Source organism: Pleurodeles waltl, chromosome 4_2, assembly GCF_031143425.1.
Source record: "Pleurodeles waltl isolate 20211129_DDA chromosome 4_2, aPleWal1.hap1.20221129, whole genome shotgun sequence".
Lineage (NCBI taxonomy): Eukaryota > Metazoa > Chordata > Amphibia > Caudata > Salamandridae > Pleurodeles > Pleurodeles waltl.
The window spans coordinates 606,821,157-606,837,973 of record NC_090443.1 but is presented as its reverse complement, the minus strand read 5'-3'; the positions used below and the strand labels follow the sequence as shown (position 1 = coordinate 606,837,973).

Sequence of the window (16,817 nt, the reverse complement as noted above, 5' to 3'; positions counted from 1 at the left end):
CTATCTATGCTGCTGTAGTCCCAGACTCTTATCTACTTGATTGGAAATTTTTGTGGATTTTAGGTATTACAATGAGATCATTTGTATTGTGTATTGTGGGCCCAACTGCTGCAGATCCCTAAAGATGTTTGTATTATGAACCATAGAAATTATTATTGGGAATAATTATTGTTTACATATTTTATATACAATATACATTTTAAACTATATTATTTATAAAAACATTTATTTTTAATTATTTTGTTGATAAGTTTTATGCCGGACAATGAGAATTTATATTTCAGTATGTCAATAAACTTGAAAACGTGAACTATGCAAAGCAATACATGCTTTGGCATAGATATTCTAAAAACAAACTATGCTGTAATGTAGCAAGTGGGAATATAAATAGGCATTAGACTACTTGGTAAGGGATATGTGATGAAATATGACTGTAGTGTATTTAGGATTCACTATTTTATTTCTTTTGTTCACTGAGTTACCAGTGATAATAGCATTAATTCTTACACATGACATGTGTAGGATAACAGTGCATAATAAATATTAGTCTGCTGTTGAATCCCAGAGCACATATATGTGGGTAGAACTCTGTGTGCACAGATTCTTGGGTTTAGGGCGGGGCTCCGCATTTCATCTCTTGGCAACAGATTCTTTGCGTGGAATGTCTGACTCATAAAACCCTTCTTCAAACCAGCATAACTCAGTGAGATGGGTGAGACACCTGTCAGTGTTGCCTGAAATGGTGACAGATTCCTTTTGGGGCTTAGTAAAGCTACATAGTGTGACCCCAAAAGTTCTAGAGAGCACAACAGTACATATATCACTGGCAATCCAGTTTGAGCTCCGAAACATGAAGAGGACCAACAGCAGCATCAGTGATTATGTGGTTGTTGTTCCAAAGACATCTTTAGGGAGATACCCGATAGTGGTAACTCCCCTGGAAGCTAATCCTCTGGTTGATGTTACACAAATATAGGAAATTAAATTACTACTATTATGTAAATCAGGCCTAGCACAACCTGCTACAGTAGCCAGGAGTACGAAGAAACTAACACTACGTCTGAACTTCTGTGAATAACAGTGAGGGAAGCAGTTTGTAGCATGATATCAAAAACAGAGCTATTGTTTTTAACTTTTTGCTCAAAAACTAATCAGTCATACAACAAATGTCTGAGTCTAGACCACTCAAACTGTGGGTCTCGACCTACTAGTGAGTCCTGAGCCGATTTTGGGTTGGTCATGAAAGTCCAAGCAATAAATGAATAAAAATGATTTTAAATTCTGTATTTTTTTGTCACATTTGTTGCACTTAAAAAGACAGAGGTCAGGCTATTTCTTTTAGCAAATAGCTGCTTATGTTTTTTAACATGGGGATTGATGTTTATAAACTCCTCTCACTTTGCAGTCAAAGAATGAAAAGTTAAGTGAATTATATGATAATCTGCAAGGGTACATGGAGTGTGAAAGGAAAGTCTGTAGGATGTAAAGTTTTTTGTAACACAACAAAATGTAAATACCTACAAATTAACTGTACACATTCGGCACTTAGCAAAGCAAAATTTAAGCAAACATTGGAAATAAATTGTAATAGAATCAAAACAAAACAAGACATTTTACTTGTTGAAGCATACATGATAAATATTCACTGAAACACGATTTCATTTGTGTGTAAAATAGTTGTATCAGTAAACTCATATGTCTGTGCAAATATAGTGGACAATTCAATGGAACACGTGCTGTCTGTAAATGTCAGTGTGTTTCCACATGGTTCTTTAGTGACATTAAAAAGAAATTGTAATCGCCCGCCTCAAGTCCATTAAAGCAAAGTGGCTTGCGAAAGTTTGTCATTCTAAAAACTGGGTTGTCATTCTAAAAAGTTTGGGAAGCACTGGTCTAAAGGTCATGAGAGAGATGGAGGCATGAAAGAGCATCTTCCACTCACCCACTCTTGGTAGCCATCCCTATACACTTCAGCAATCCGCAATTTCCTAATATGTTGGTCAGCATATTGTAGGATATAGAGAGTTCTTAGGGAAACCTTGTTAACTAATACAATACGGTAAGATCTGATATAGTACCCAAACCCATTTATCTTCTGAAGCAGGTGAACATGTATGTTTACAACAGAAAACTGTCACCAAAAAACACTAAATATAAGGCTGAAAACCTATACCACATTGGAAATAGTGTTTACCTGATACATTATTTTCTCCAGGTTCTGGTGGACTCTGCTCAAGGAGAAAAAAAAATGCCTGTATCACAGCTCTTACTTATTGCAACAAGATAAGGTTATTCTTTTGAAAGTTGGGAGTCTCGGGAGTAGCAAAGGCAGGCATATTACTGACTCTGGAGAGCATTGGGAATTCAGCTAAAGCTCTCGAACCGACCTAAAAAAAAGAGCAAATGAAAATGCATTTTTAACTAAATGTCATTCTTTGATTTCACATTGCTAAAAAATGAAATGGCACTGAGCAAAAACCAATACAGATGCCTGGAACCGTGCCATTACTGTAAGGAAATGGGCGTCAATTCACCTAAATACCAGGGGTAGCGGAAGAGACGTCACACTCCTTTTGACCTTTCACTTTGACTCACACACATGCTTACGAATATACAAACATTCACACACACACTCCCATAAACAAACTCACCCACAAGCACGCACACAACAAACATTTAAAAGCATGTTTTCCTTACTTTACCTTCCAGATAGGTAATCTTCCTCCTTATTATACTCCTTTTTAGGTCGAGCACTCAAGTGCTCTGGCCTGTTGTAATCTATCTGTAGGCTTTTAACCACGCCCACTGCATGCCCATCACTATCACTCATATAGGGGCTTGCCTTACAAAAATAATTTATCATTGATAAATGCTTTACCTTTGTCCCTCCTTGGTGGGGGGAGAGAATTTTTGTTATCGCCTCTTTTTCCTTTTGTGTGTCTCCTTTGCGCTCATCCTCATGGCGACTGTGGCGCGTTGAATCGGTTTGCTTATGTCAACTGTTTTCCTTTCCTTTTCAATTTATACTGCACGGGGCAATGTGCATCAGTCCATCCCAATAAGTCATAGTGCTGTCCAGCATTACACAATGCTGACATTAGTCAATATCAGACGTGCTTCCCAGAATCATGCTCTTCTCAATATAGAAAATGACCCATAAGCGTGCAGTACTAGAGTACGCAATGCAAGGGAGAACAATGCACTAGGGCAAACAATTGGGCAAAATGAATGAAGGGAAGGTGATGAAAATCATTAACAAATATAAGGAGCAGATTGGATAAAAGCCAAAAACATGGACAATCAGGAATCTTTTCAATGGTTGCCTTTCATAAAATCAGACATGCTAAAATTAAAATACCTGTGTCAAAAGCGTACACACGGGAAGATAAGCATAAAACAAATTAAAATAATACCAATCGTACGAAGACCAAAGCCTCCAGCGCAAACATTTTACATTGAGTCAAGCATGCCTAAGCCACAGTGTCAATGCAAAGTAAGTAAAAAGGATGCAGAACATACAAAAGACGAGACGTTTCCGTAATTGCCGTTCTCTGGTCAGACAAGCCCTTACTCATTGTAGGCAATGTATGACCTGCAAGAGTCAGACTATTTCGTAGTGGCGTTTCATCGAGTCAGACGTGCCAGGGTCGAAGTTAGAGTGAGTAAAGAGCTAGAAGCAGGTAAAGAAAGAAAGCGTTCAGGAATCAGGATCTCTTCTGTAGTTACTTTTCGTCGAAAGGAACGTGCGAGTCAGTGCTTAATTTGTCAATAAAAAGGTGCCGGTGGCGAAAGCCCTCCTCTTAAACACGCGGTTGCTGCAATTAAATGTATGAACAGGAAATACTTAGGCGGTGTAATCCTGAAGTCATCTGGGCCCTCTTCAGTCCATATAAAGCCCTTGCCTGCCCCTTCAGCTCACTCTTGCAGCTTTCTGCTTTCTCACTTTATGACACTTTTTCGTTTTTCTCTTCATCCATCTTGCCTACATGTGTCTTTTGCTCGCAGCAAATGCTTGAGGCAGAAGAATAAGCGCCGGCCCTCAAAAATATGTGCCGGTGCTCAGCACCGGAAACAACAAGCACAAAAGAAGCACTGGTGCGAGTGTGTGGAAGGAGCGAGAGACAATGAAAGCGATGCAAGGCAAACACGGTCTCTTCCATGGTTGCCTGTCTACAGATCTAACATACCAGGGTCATGGTGCCAGTACAATGGAACTGCAAACTAGGGGCAGAAGCACCTTTAGAAATCCTCTTTTAAGAGAGGAGGAAAAACTTCAAGAAATGCTCAAAATGTGTGCTCCACCAACCCTTACTGGAGCTACACAGGGATCTAGAATCCCCCTGCCACTACAATGAACTTGTGAGAGTGAGAGAGGTTGGGCAAGGCATACTGACTGAAATGAGGAAGAGTGTTGAACTGAAAGAAATGAGAACTATTGGTAACTAATTGGGACATTAACTCCAAATCAGTTCTTGTCTTCATGAGTGTAGGAAAGTGCCTCTTTTGATGGTCACCTCCCTCCCCCACCCAACTTTTTCCCTGGTTTCTGGTGAACCTTTGACTGAAAGTGCACTGGGTCCCTGCTAAACAGGTCCCCAGTACCAGATCTCTTTTCCCCAAAACTACACAGTTTCATTTCCCAACTGGCAAACCCTTAGCTACCACTGTAAGTCCCTAGTAAATGGTACCTTGGGTAACTAGGGCATGAGGTACTAAAGGAAGGCCACTGAGAGCTGCAGCACAAATTGTGCCACCCTCAGGGACCCTCTTACGAAGTGCACACAGTGCTGCTTTCGCAGGCTGCTTGCCTTGGTGGAGAACTAAAATGAAAACACAACATGGCACACAGCCTTTGTGCCCTGTCCCCTTTACATTTCACGCAATATATGTAAGTCACCCCTCTAGCAGACCTTCTAGCCCTAAAGGCAGGGTGTAATATATTACATTTGAGGGCATACCTGCGTGAACAGATATGCCCCTGCTATGTCTCTGTCAATTCTCAGACATAGTAAGTGAACAGGGAAGCCCTTTTAAGTAGATGTGCTGCACTGGTCATTACGAGTTCCCCAGCTACATGATGACTTCATTGAAGACAGCGATGTTTGGTAACAAACATCTCCTATTAATAAACCCTCTCTGAATCCAATGATGGATTTATTAATACATGCACTCAGAGGGCATCTTAGAGGTGCCCCCTGACACTGACTGGTCAAAACCTTCGACACAGTTCCGGCCCACTGAGGCGAGAGGCAGTGCTCTCGAGGTCCAGAGACAAAAGTCTGCACTGGGCAGAGGTGTTACCTCCTCTCCCAGGCAGGATGGACATTCCAGGGCAGGGCGCTTCAAAGGCCTTGAATCTTTTCTAATGCGACCCAGATCTCTCCAGATGATGAACCTAAAGCCACTTTTGGTGACAGCACAGGCAGGAAAATTAGTTCAATTAGGAGGAGTGGCCACTTCATGCCAGTTCCACCCCCTCAGATGGAAGAGCTGAAGTGGACACTATTTTTTAAATTCCTCCATCTTGTTTGGAAGGAAGTAGGCCACTAGGGTTAGGGTTATGCCCACTTCCCAGCGGAAGTGGTCATAAGAAGAGTGAAAGTGGTCAACCCATTGGCTACTGCCTAGCATTCCCTGTAATGCCTCTAAGTGGAGTATTTAGGTGGCACACATGAACTCTAGAACTCAGATTCCTGGCAAGCTAAGAAGAAGCAGATGCCACAGAGTCGCATCAGCAGAGAAGACTGCAGATTCCAACTGACTAAGCCCCAGCCTTACCGGCCTATTTTCAACCCTCAACGATCCTGCCCCAAAAGAAAACTCGTCCTGCAACCTTCAAAGCTTTGGGAGGACTGGGCGTGGCCTGACCGCCGGGCAAGATGGCCGCCACTTAGTGAGGCTCTGCCCGGCCCGGGCCGTTTATCCGATTATTTCCACATCCGACGTGGCTGGCGGGAGTGAGCCTGGCGCGATCTGTTCAGAGAAGCCCCTGGGCTGCCTTCGGCGGCTCAGGAGCAGCGGAGAGGTCGGAGCAGCGGTAAAAGGACGCGGGCGGGCCTGCTGACGGCCGCGCTCGTGCGGGCGAACGAGAGTGGAAGCCCTCGGCGGCTTCTGGGGAGTGTGACCGTGCGTGGAGCTGCGCAGGGCGCAGAGCGGGCGGGCGGACTTGAGGCCCGCGGCTGCTTCCGGAGGTAGGAGATCGGGACCGCGCCAGGGAGCCATTCGGCGACGTGGTCGCGTCGTGGCCCCAGAACGAGCTTGGCCCTGGTGACGCTGGTGCAGGGGAAGCTCCGACGGGCCCCGAGGCTGTCTCTGGGCCCGGCGGCTTAGACGGGCGAGGAGGAGGCTCGTAAGGAGACTAGCCGTCGAGGTAATACCTCGAAGGGGCCCCCGAGGCTCGTAACTGCACTTGCTTGGTTCTGGAAAATTGTCTGAACATTCGGATGGGCCCCTCAGGCCGCCAATTCAGCGATGTGAATTGAGGCCTGGCGGAGAGCGGTGAAGGCTGTGACCGCGGGGGCCCGAGGAGGGTGTACGAGTGGCGACTACCCGGATGGACAGTGCGGGCTGATTGGGCCTGTGAGAACAGGCTGATGCTCCGGGATCCCGTTGCTTGACGATTCCCGCTGCTGGAGCGGGAGCCCACAGTGAGCTCCACGCTAACTTGAGAGGTCTCTGAGGTCCGGATCTTCCTTCGCTTGGCTTTACTCACCTGGACCTGGTCGGAGGTGTTGGAGTAGGGTGGAACTATGGGTAAGGCGGATCAACGTCAGGCCAAACTTACCTTCGAAGGGGGGGAAAAAAAAAAGAACGCTGCTGCCAGCTCCCAGCCCTGTGAGGAGCTGAACGGAGAGGATAGCCCTGAGGCATCTGTGAAGTCCATGTTTTTAGAACTAAAGGCCAGCCTGGCGGGCATTGACACCAAACTGGATCATGTCACCGAACAACTTGATCGCATTAGGGCGCGCGTAGACGATCACGACACCAGGCTTGAGGCCTTGGAGTCACGTACATCTGAGATAGAGGATGCACGCCAGGGTGACAGGGATCAGATCGCACGTATGGATCGAATCCTTGAGGTCATACGTAACAAGAACGAGGACTTGGAATCAAGATCACGCCGCAATAATATTCGAATTGTGGGACTGCCGGAGGCGACCGATATGGGGCGAATGGAAGACTTTATTGAACAGATGCTGTCTGAGCTGTTCGCCGGTGAGCTCTCTCGGATGCTGGTGGTTGAGAGAGAGCTCACAGATCTTTGGGACCCGACCCCCTCCGGGGACTCCCCCACGTCCAATTATTGCACGTCTATTAAATTACCGTGACCGTGACGCTGTACTCCGCCTGGCAAGGGAGAGACGTCCGTTGCTCTATAAGAACTCCGAAATAAATTTATTTCCAGACTATACACTCAGTGTGCAGTCCCAGAGACGTGCCTTTCTACCGGTTAAGCAACTGCTATCTCAGGCGGGAGTGAGCTTTGCCCTGTTATACCCTGCCAGGCTGAGGGTGCGCCATGAGGGTAAGATGCACTACTTCACAGACTTAAAACAAGCGACCAAGTTTGCTCGACAACTGCCGAGGGAGCGGGAACCTGCAGAGCGCCGCGGCCGTGGCAATGACGGCGCTGCCTTAAGTGACAATGACTAACATGCTCCGATCGACCTGACACCCATTGTTGGAACCGCGGGGGCGTGCCGGCTGCTCCATACCTGGCCCCGTTTGGCTTAGTGACTGGCGACTGGCCCACGGGCCCTCTCTCCCGATGCCACCTGGGTGGAGAGATAATAGGCCGGTCAGAGCCCCTGGGATGAGTCCTGTTATTCACTGTTCTTGCTTTCGAAGTGGGTTTTGGGGTCAATTTGGGTGGGTAATTGGTTGGGTCCGATTGGGGGGCCTGAGTGGGCGGGGGTTTCTCACATGTTAGTGGGGTACTGTTCCTTCATTTATGTATGAATGTTCTATTTGTTTCCTTGCAAACTTTATGGCAGGTGGGGATTGGCCTTTGCGTGCAATACTGGCTGACTGTAGATGGGGCCAAGAGGTGAGGAAGTATCTGGGATCAAATGTTTGACTTGGAATGTGCGGGGGCTTAACGACAGTAGGAAAGCTCGACTTGTTGCTGCATATGTTAAGAGACATGCAATTGATGTATGTATGCTTCAGGAGACACACCTAGTGAAGTCCACAACACACAGACTAAAATCTGGGTGGGTAGGTGAGATGCATTGCTCAACATACTCAGGTTACTCCCGCGGAGTCGCAGTCCTTGTTCGCAAGGGTCTGCAGTGGCGAACGAAAAAAGTACTGGTGGATCCAAATGGCAGATACGTACTGATGAGTGGTGTGTTACTGGACAAGGCGTGTCGCCTAGTCGCTGTGTATGGGCCGAATGTTGATGATCCAGGTTTTTTCCTGGAGTTGTGGCGCCTGGTGGAGTCGTTGGGGCCGGGTGCGATACTTTGGGGGGGAGATTTTAATGTCATACTTGATGCCAAGTTGGATAGGGAGAGCAAGGCCAGGATGCAACATATTGCGGCGGCTAAGGCCTTGGAGGCCGTGATGGTGCACTGGTTGACTTGTGGCGGCAGCGGCATGGAGGGGCGAGAGAGGGTACATGTCTGAATTATGTGCATGGTAGCTGGTCTCGAATTGACCGCTGGTTGGGCTCCAGGGATATGTTGGCCTGGACTAGAGCGGTTGAACATCTTCCTCGTACGCTGTCGGATCACTCGCCGGTGTGTCTGGAATTGGAGATACCGACTGAACTTGGTAGATCTATTACGTGGCGGCTGCCTAGGGGGGCGCTTCGCGATCGGGCCTTCCGTGAGGAACTGCGGGAGGCGATTAAAATGTACTTTGCAGAGAATCAGGGATCAGTGGAGTCCCTAGGAACCCTTTGGGAGGCATTTAAAGTTGTTATCAGAGGGGTTTGTATCTCGAAACAACACGGTATAGTTAAAACCCTGAGACGAGAGATGGCTGAAATTGAGTCATGGCTTGCTGAGCTGGAAAGACGACTAGAATCTAACTGGTCTAATGAAGTTGTTGCGGAGATTCGCCAGGCGATATAGCTGTATGAGGAGGTTTCTCTCAGGGAAATTTGCTTCCTCGGGAGGGAGGCTCGCGCACGTCAGTACGGGGAGGGCGAAAGGGCTGGACGTACATTGGCAGCTTTACTTCGTAAACCTTGGGCCAATAACTATGTCTCTGAGGTCATGGATGGAGGGGGTGAGAGTGTATCGGGATCGGGAGGAATTATGCAGGTGTTTACTGAATTCTTCGCTGGGCTCTATGCGGCTCCGATGGAAACTGGTCTGACTGACGCACAGGTGCCCTTTGAGGATATTGCGTTAATATGGTTTGATGAGGTGCACAGGAAATGCTTAGATGAACCATTTTCAGTGGAGGAGGTGACTGCGGCCATTCGCGGCCTACCTGGAGAGAAGTCTCCTGGACTGGATGGCCTAACCTCTGCGTTCTATAAAGAGTATGTGGATATATTAGCCCCTCGACTATTGGAGGTCTATGCAGAAGCCCTGGAGACTGGGTCGCTCCCGACCTCGCTCCAGGAGGCACTGATAGTGACAATCCTGAAGCCTGGTAAGGATCCGACTCGATGCGACTCGTATCGCCCACTTTCCATGAAAAATATTGACAACAAATTCCTAGCGAAGATGATTGAGGCGAGGCTACAGCCTCTTCTCCCTAGTTTGGTGCTCCTGGATCAGTCGGGTTTTGTCCCAGGAAGGTCTACGGGCCACAATTTGAGCACCTTCTTCGCGGTGGCGGGAACACTAGAAAAAGATGACAATGCGGCAGCTGTTTTTCTGGACGCAGCTGAAGCGTTTGACTCCTTAACATGGGACTATATGTTTGCCCTGTTGGGTCGGGTGGGAATTAGTGCGCGCTTCCTCCGCTGGATTAAATTGCTGTATACATTGGCCACGGCTAGATTGCGCCTTAATGGGAATGTATCTGCTCCGTTCCCGGTTGCGCTCGGCACGCGCCAGGGTTGCCCGTTGTCTCCTCTTCTTTTTGCTGCGGCAATGGAGCCCCTGGCGGCCCAGCTCCGACAGAATTATAACGACAAAGGATTGCAATTCCGGCAGCGACCAATTTTGATATCTCTGTATGCAGAGGATATTGCATTATATATTCGGAATCCCGACCAGAATCTGGATATACTACTTGACGAGATCGTGCGTTTTGGTACCTTTTCAGGTATTAATATTAATTGGTCTAAGTCAGTGGTGCTGCCTTTGACCCCCAGGGTGCCGCAATATGACTCCCGATATCCTCTGATGTGGGCGGATGGGCCGGTGAGGTACTTGGGTATACAGCTGTGCTGTGACGTGGAGGAGCTGTGGCTGGCTAACTATGGCGCCGCTCTGACGTGGCTGGAGGGGAAGGTGGAGATCTGGCGTACCCTCCCGCTGTCATGGATAGGACGTATTGCTATTGCAAAGATGGTAGTCCTTCTGAAATTTTTGTACTTATTTGTGAATCTCCCTCTCCCGTTTCCGAGAAGTTATCTGAGGCGTATGCGCTCAGCACTGATCTGTCTGGTGTGGGCGGGCTGACGCGCGCGTATTTCATGGGAGAGGCTGATGCTACCATTCGAACTAGGGGGGCTCGCTGCGCCGGATATGGAGCTGTATTATCTATGTGCTCAGGTGCACTTTGCGTATTACTGGCTGAATCCTATTCGTTATCTACCGCACCTGGCGCCTGAGAGCGACTCTGTGTGGCCGGACGACCTGGCGAGAGCATTCGGTGGACGTGTTCCGTCCCGGGTGCGGGGGATTGACAGGGTGGCATGTACGATGCGGGCGTGGTGTATGCTGATGCGGCGATCCGGGGTTTCGGCCCCGTTCGCTCCTTCCCTATCGGTAATGGCGATAGCTGACAAGCAGCTGTACCGTGATGGTGGAGTACGTGGATTTCTCCGAGAGGCTGGCCTAACCGAGCTGAGAGATTGGATGATGGATGATCGCTTGCTTGATGTATCTGAGATACTGGCCGGTCGCGAGTGCACGGCGCTTCAGCGTATGTATGTGATCCGAGTTCGCTCTTTCTTGTGGAACCGCTTATGGAGTTCGGATGAGGCCCCGGTGGAGTTCCGCGCGCTGGAGATTCTCTGCTGTGCGCGGTCGCCTAATAGGGTGGTCACCAAATTATATAACTGCATGCAGGAACAGAGGAATAATCTCCGAGAGCCGTCCAGACTAGCGTGGAAGGCGGATCTGGAAGAACCCATCTCGGAGGCTCTGTGGCGCACCTGCTGTGCGCATATGAGAGCGTTGACGCCAAATTACAGGTTCAGATTGCTGCATTTTAAATTTTTGCACAGACTATATTATACCCCAGTGCGGATGTACTCCTTGGGGCTGCGCGAAGATGCGAGCTGCGCGCGCTGCCGGGCGCCGGAGGCTAGTTTTTTACACTTGGCGTGGGAATGTGCAGATGTTTACGCTTTCTGGGTGGCAGTTTTCAATGCAATCTCTGAAATGGTCGAAATAGAAATTCCAGCCACTCATAGAATCGCGCTGCTTGGGTGTGTGGAGGACATCAGGGCAACACACAGACGTTTAGTGGGCATACTATTGCTGTTAGCCAAGCGCAGAGTGGCCATGTGCTGGGGCGGGACGAGAGTGCCGCGCCGTTCTGAATGGCTAAGAGATGCTGCTTTCTGTCATGATCAGCTTATAGTCTTCTGGAGCCTGATGCCTGAAGGGACAAGACCCAAAGATATTTGGACCCCGCTGAATAACTTCTTAGCGGCCCAAGTCGAGTGAGTGATATAACCAAAGAAGCCCAGACAAAACACTGACCCCTCTGTACGCTGGCATCTACGTCAGAAAAGGTGAATGACGGTTGTGGACTGGTTGTATTCCCCACCTGCTCCTTTTTGTTTATATCTGTTGATGTCCCTTATTCAACTGCATGTTATATCTACTGCATCTCTGGCAGAAAACTGCCCCGTGGTAATTCCGTACAGATCATGTCTTCAATTAATAGATGGGAAATTTAGCAGAACAAACTGAACTGTAATAATCAATGCGTACCTGTCTGATTTCTCCTCTACGGAATATATGTTAATATCGCAGTGGGGAGCTATTGCTCTTTAGAATATGCTGCTCTGCAGGGACTGTTGTTTTATTTTTATATGTTTGATATGATAAAATCAATAAAAAATAAAAAATAAAAAAAAAAAAGCTTTGGGAGGACTGCCTGCTTTCAACAAAGATCAAGATCTCTCGCGAACTGCAGACCTGTTCAAGAAGAAACCAGATTTAAAAGAAAAGAAAACTCTGCCCTGAGGAATCGCCTCTGGACCCACCTTTGCACCTGATGCCCACAGCCTGAGTCCAAGTGGCCCACCAGTCCTGCAAAGGATCCCCAGCAATTCTGAGTCCACTGTGGACTGACCCCTGATGGACTCTGCGTCAAAGCTTGCAGCCTCCAATCAAAAACTCCCCGACACCGACCTGCCCGCTAAGCTGTTCATGACGCCCAAGGACACCCCTGCACCTGGAGCCACAGGGTCTTGGGGAGCTGGACCGTCTGTGTCCCTATGTACCCTAGCATCAGAACCACTGTGGGTTTTTTCTTCATTCAGCATCCTGGCCCGAGCCTGCAGCCTTTTTCCAAAACTGATCTCCCTCATTGACTTGCACCGGGTGCCCGACACTGAGTTGGCAATCCGATCCCAGCTGCCCCATGCTGCAGAAGGTGTAAGTTTGGTGCCGTCTTGTGGCCCCTCTTGTGCTTATCTCAACCCCAGTAGATCGACCGCCTGACACCACTTTACTCACCCGTGAGCAGCGCATCCTCACTCAACCCCCAGTCTCCATTGATTAAAACTGAGCACCCCACTCCTAATTTGACCTCTGCACTCGGCCACCCCTGTGACGCTGTGGATGCACTCCTGGTACTGATTTGAACCTTGCCTGGTATTGACCTAAAATCCCGAAGACTGATTTTGTAATTCGTGTTACTTACCTGCAAAACTGCATTCATGTTTTCCTCCCATAGATTAACATTGCTGAGCTGAAAAATTGCACTGTTTTGATTTTTCAAACTGCAAATTATCTATCATTTAAAAACTGCTTACCTTGTAAAGAAGTTCTTTGGTTCAAAGCATATATAAAAGCAAATGTTATTTTTCTAAATTGGTCTCAGATGTATTCATTGAGTGTATGTCTCATTCATTGCCTCTAAGTACAACAAAAGCCTAACACGAATCCTTGATAAGCCTCACTGCTCACACACACTACCACAAATAAAGCATTAATCCTATCTATTTTTGCCTCTGCAATACCAATCGGGGATCCACTGAACTCTCTGCATAGTGTACTTCACTTTAGTGCACTATATGGAGAGCCAGCTTCCTACAATGAGGCATCCCAAAGCTAAGGCAGAAATTAAACATGAGCCACCAAATTCAATACTCAATATCTTTAATGCACAAAATAAATCAGAAACTATACAGTGTTTATTAAAGAAACCCAAGAACCCAGTTCAGATTTTAACAGAATTCTAAACCCCAGAACCAAAATATTTATTATCTGCTCTTAAATCTTGCAAATGATAATGATTAATACATGTGTGATGAGAGCCTAAGTCTTAGCTCTACATATCTCTTTTAGAGAAGCACCTTAAATTTCTGCCAAGAGACTCCATGCCTTTCATTGAGTAAAACTAAATATTTTTAGGAGGAAAATTATCTTGCAATGAGAAAGCCAGCATTGTAGATTTTATCCATCTGCTCATTAGCGTGGGTGAAGTTTTCTTCATAGAAGAAGCTTTCTTCAAGGATGAACCTTGACCAGCCACTCAAAATCAATGAGCAATTGATCTCTTTAGGTCAATTGAAGAGTGGGTGCCTAGGTGTCTCTTTCCCTCTTCAGTGTGACATTGACCTTACCTTGCCCTTCTGACTCGTGTTGGTGTCCGTCTCCTGCTGTTTATTATTGTTGGCTGAACGTTCTGCCCCTGACTCAGTAACTGCTCTTTCTTGTTTGTGCCATCTATTCTATCTGCCCCTTGTCTTTGTTTAACTACTTTTTATTTGTGGCCTTTGTGCCTCCTAGCTGCCCCCTTTTGCATGTTTGCTCCTCTGACTGTTCGGTATTGCATCCTGGTCTCTCTCTGCCCCCCAACATGCTCCACTGATCATGTTTTTCAACCTTGCAGCTCCCAATGCACTTTCTCGCTCTCCCTACTGGACTTTCCCACCCTTGCTGAGTCTGGACACCACTCCTGTGCTCCTCCCACTCCCCAAATCCCTATTTAATGGAGGCCAGAGTACATCCACTCAGTGGGCGCACAAAGGAGGTGTGCCGCTGGCAAGCCAAAGGCAAGCTTGTCTGCATCTGCTCACGCCTGGAGTGCGCTAAGCACCAGGAACACAGGTCCAACTGCCTGCTGCAGCTAAACCACAGACAAACTCAGCCTGCTCAACCCTGGACACCACCAATAAAGCTGCTGCCGAGCTGCACCTCAGTCCACGATAGGACCTTTTGCCTGCTAGCTTTGCCACTTCACCTGCCTAGAAACACCCAGTGCTAACATCCACAAACACACTGCATCCCTCACAAAGTCAGAACTCAAGACACCCACACTCACACAGCGCTCTGCACCCATTCTGTAAAAAGAACAATCATTTGCAGACATTCTTCTTGTTAGACCTGACAGCCTTAGGGTGGTCACCCCTAACTTTTTTCCTACCTCCTTCCACTTTTTGGATACTGTTTTTGCTGGTTTTAAGACTCTGCACATTTTACCACTGCTAACCAGTGCTAAAGTGCATATGCTCTCTCTCTTTAAACATGATGACATTGGGGGGCGTGGCCTGATCGGCAGCAATGGCGGACGCATAGCCATATCACACTGCCGGGGCCTGATATATATCCTTAATTTTTAAGCCCCAGAGGGGGTCCATGATGATCCAGTGACTGCAGGGAACGGAGGAGCGAGTCGGTGAAGCCGAAGCGGCCGACTGCACTCATGTGCGGAGGACTGGCGTGGAGTCGAGCGCCACGATCTCGGAGCGGCCTGGTGAGGCATTGCTGCCGGCTGTGGTCCCGAGGATTAAGGTGTGGAGACGGCAGAAGGAAGCATATGGGCAGCAGCGGCGTGAAGCAGATCTGAGGCTGGAAGACGCAGCGGGCTGCTGGACGAGCGACCCAGACCTGCGGCAGTGCAGAGTGCTGAGAAATCAGCAGAAGAAGAGCCGTGAAGGAGTGGAGGCTCTGAGGGCCACGGACGACCGCCGGAGGGCCAAGCAGAGAGACGGCTAGGCGGAGGAGCGAGCTGGGTCGGCTGATGGTCGGGGCAGCCCGGAACTTGCTCCCACCCCCTTGGAGTGGAATATCTGGAGTAGGGGTGCCAAGGTGAGCGCTGGGGCCCCTCGGGGCGGTGTGGGAGGGGCCCTGCCGGGAAGTAGAGGAGGGAAGAAACAGACTGCCTTGGGGTGGCCGACTGGAGAGAAGCCACATGGTGTTTGGACTGGGGTGCTACACCCACACATGGCCAGTTTGGACCTGGCACAGAGGCGTAACCAGGCGAGCCCGTGGCAGGCTCCACGGGACCAGGAGTCTGCATAAGACCCATATGAGTAGAGACTACTCCGATAGCGGCTGTCAAATAGCGGAGAACTGCGCTCTGGCAGGGCAAGGCCCCATTGGAATACAGACTGCAGCTGACTGGGCCCTGTGACTTGAGAGGCCTATTTGGAGGGGGGGAGAGGAGGCCAGCAGCAGACTCCTGCTGGAAGTGACCTATCACCAAGAGTGGGGCCCTTCACAGATTACACCTGCTCAGGGAAGACGGAGGAACGAACCTGTGCACGGACGCCGCTGCTGCTTCCGATCCCCTATTGGAGGCGCTCGGACACCCACGGCTGCATGTTTACTAGAAACTGCACTAAGGGTAGGCTGCAGGGGAGAGGCCGGACTGGCAACCAGGCCGCCTCAGATATGGCCGAACTAGTGCCGCACTCCTTGCAAGTAACCTTGGACAAGATTCTAAGGGCTACAGAGGAGTCCAAAACCACTCTCCAATGAGAAATCGGCCAGGTGTCAGTGGAACTGGGCCTGCTGCACACAGACCACCAGAAACTAGCAGACAGGGTCTGAAGCGACATGACAACGCTTACAGAGCTGACTCCAGCACATCAAGCGATACAGACTACAATAAGGCAGCTGTCAGACCGTGTCCAGAGACTGGAACGACAGGCCGAAGATGCTGAAGGCCGAAATTGGAGAAATAACATGCGCATCATTGGGCTGCCAGAAGGAGCTGAGGGGATGGATGCAGTGGCCTTTCTTGAGAGATGGATGAGGCAGGAAGTCACTCCGGGACTGCTCACCTCTTTCTTTGCCTTGGAGAGAGCCCACCAAGTACCGTCGAGACCGGCCGCACCTGGACTGCCTCCTCTAACGGTAGTAGCCAAATTGCTTCACTATAGGAACAGACACATCCTGCTACTGCGAGCCAGAGAAGCAGGTCCCTTCAGAGTGGACAATGGATCAGTGACCCTCTTCCTGGACTTTACAGCTGAAGCTACTTACATGGCGGAGAAAAGGGCCATGAGAGATGAGGGTATTCAATATTCACTCTTATTCCCAGCTAGGATGAGAGTGATTCAGGAGGACTACAGTACGTTCTTTGAGTCACAGGAGGAGGCCTGGGAGTGGCTGGAGGCTCATAAAGCAGAAGGGGACACTGGTGCTCCACCGGGAACGTTGCATCGATGAAGACGCAGGGATGAAAGGAGACAGCGGAACAGATCCCGCCCAGGAACGAGG

At 48.7% G+C, this 16,817-nt stretch overlaps 1 protein-coding gene across 7 annotated transcripts in view; it reads right to left on the bottom strand.

The window, feature by feature from the left end:
- The window catches only part of LOC138293127 (putative ferric-chelate reductase 1), a 264,364-nt gene that overhangs the window by 211,053 nt on the left and 36,494 nt on the right, over window positions 1–16,817 (bottom strand). For 3 of the 7 annotated variants that reach the window (XM_069232154.1, XM_069232155.1, XM_069232156.1), the window contains one exon: window positions 2,195–2,387. The exons of 3 other annotated variants lie outside the window; for them this stretch is intronic. In XM_069232154.1, coding sequence (XP_069088255.1) covers window positions 2,195–2,203 — 9 coding nt within the window. In that variant the 5' untranslated portion in view covers window positions 2,204–2,387. The remainder of the gene's footprint in view (window positions 1–2,194; window positions 2,388–16,817) is intronic. One more of the 7 variants, XM_069232157.1, reaches the window with a different exon arrangement.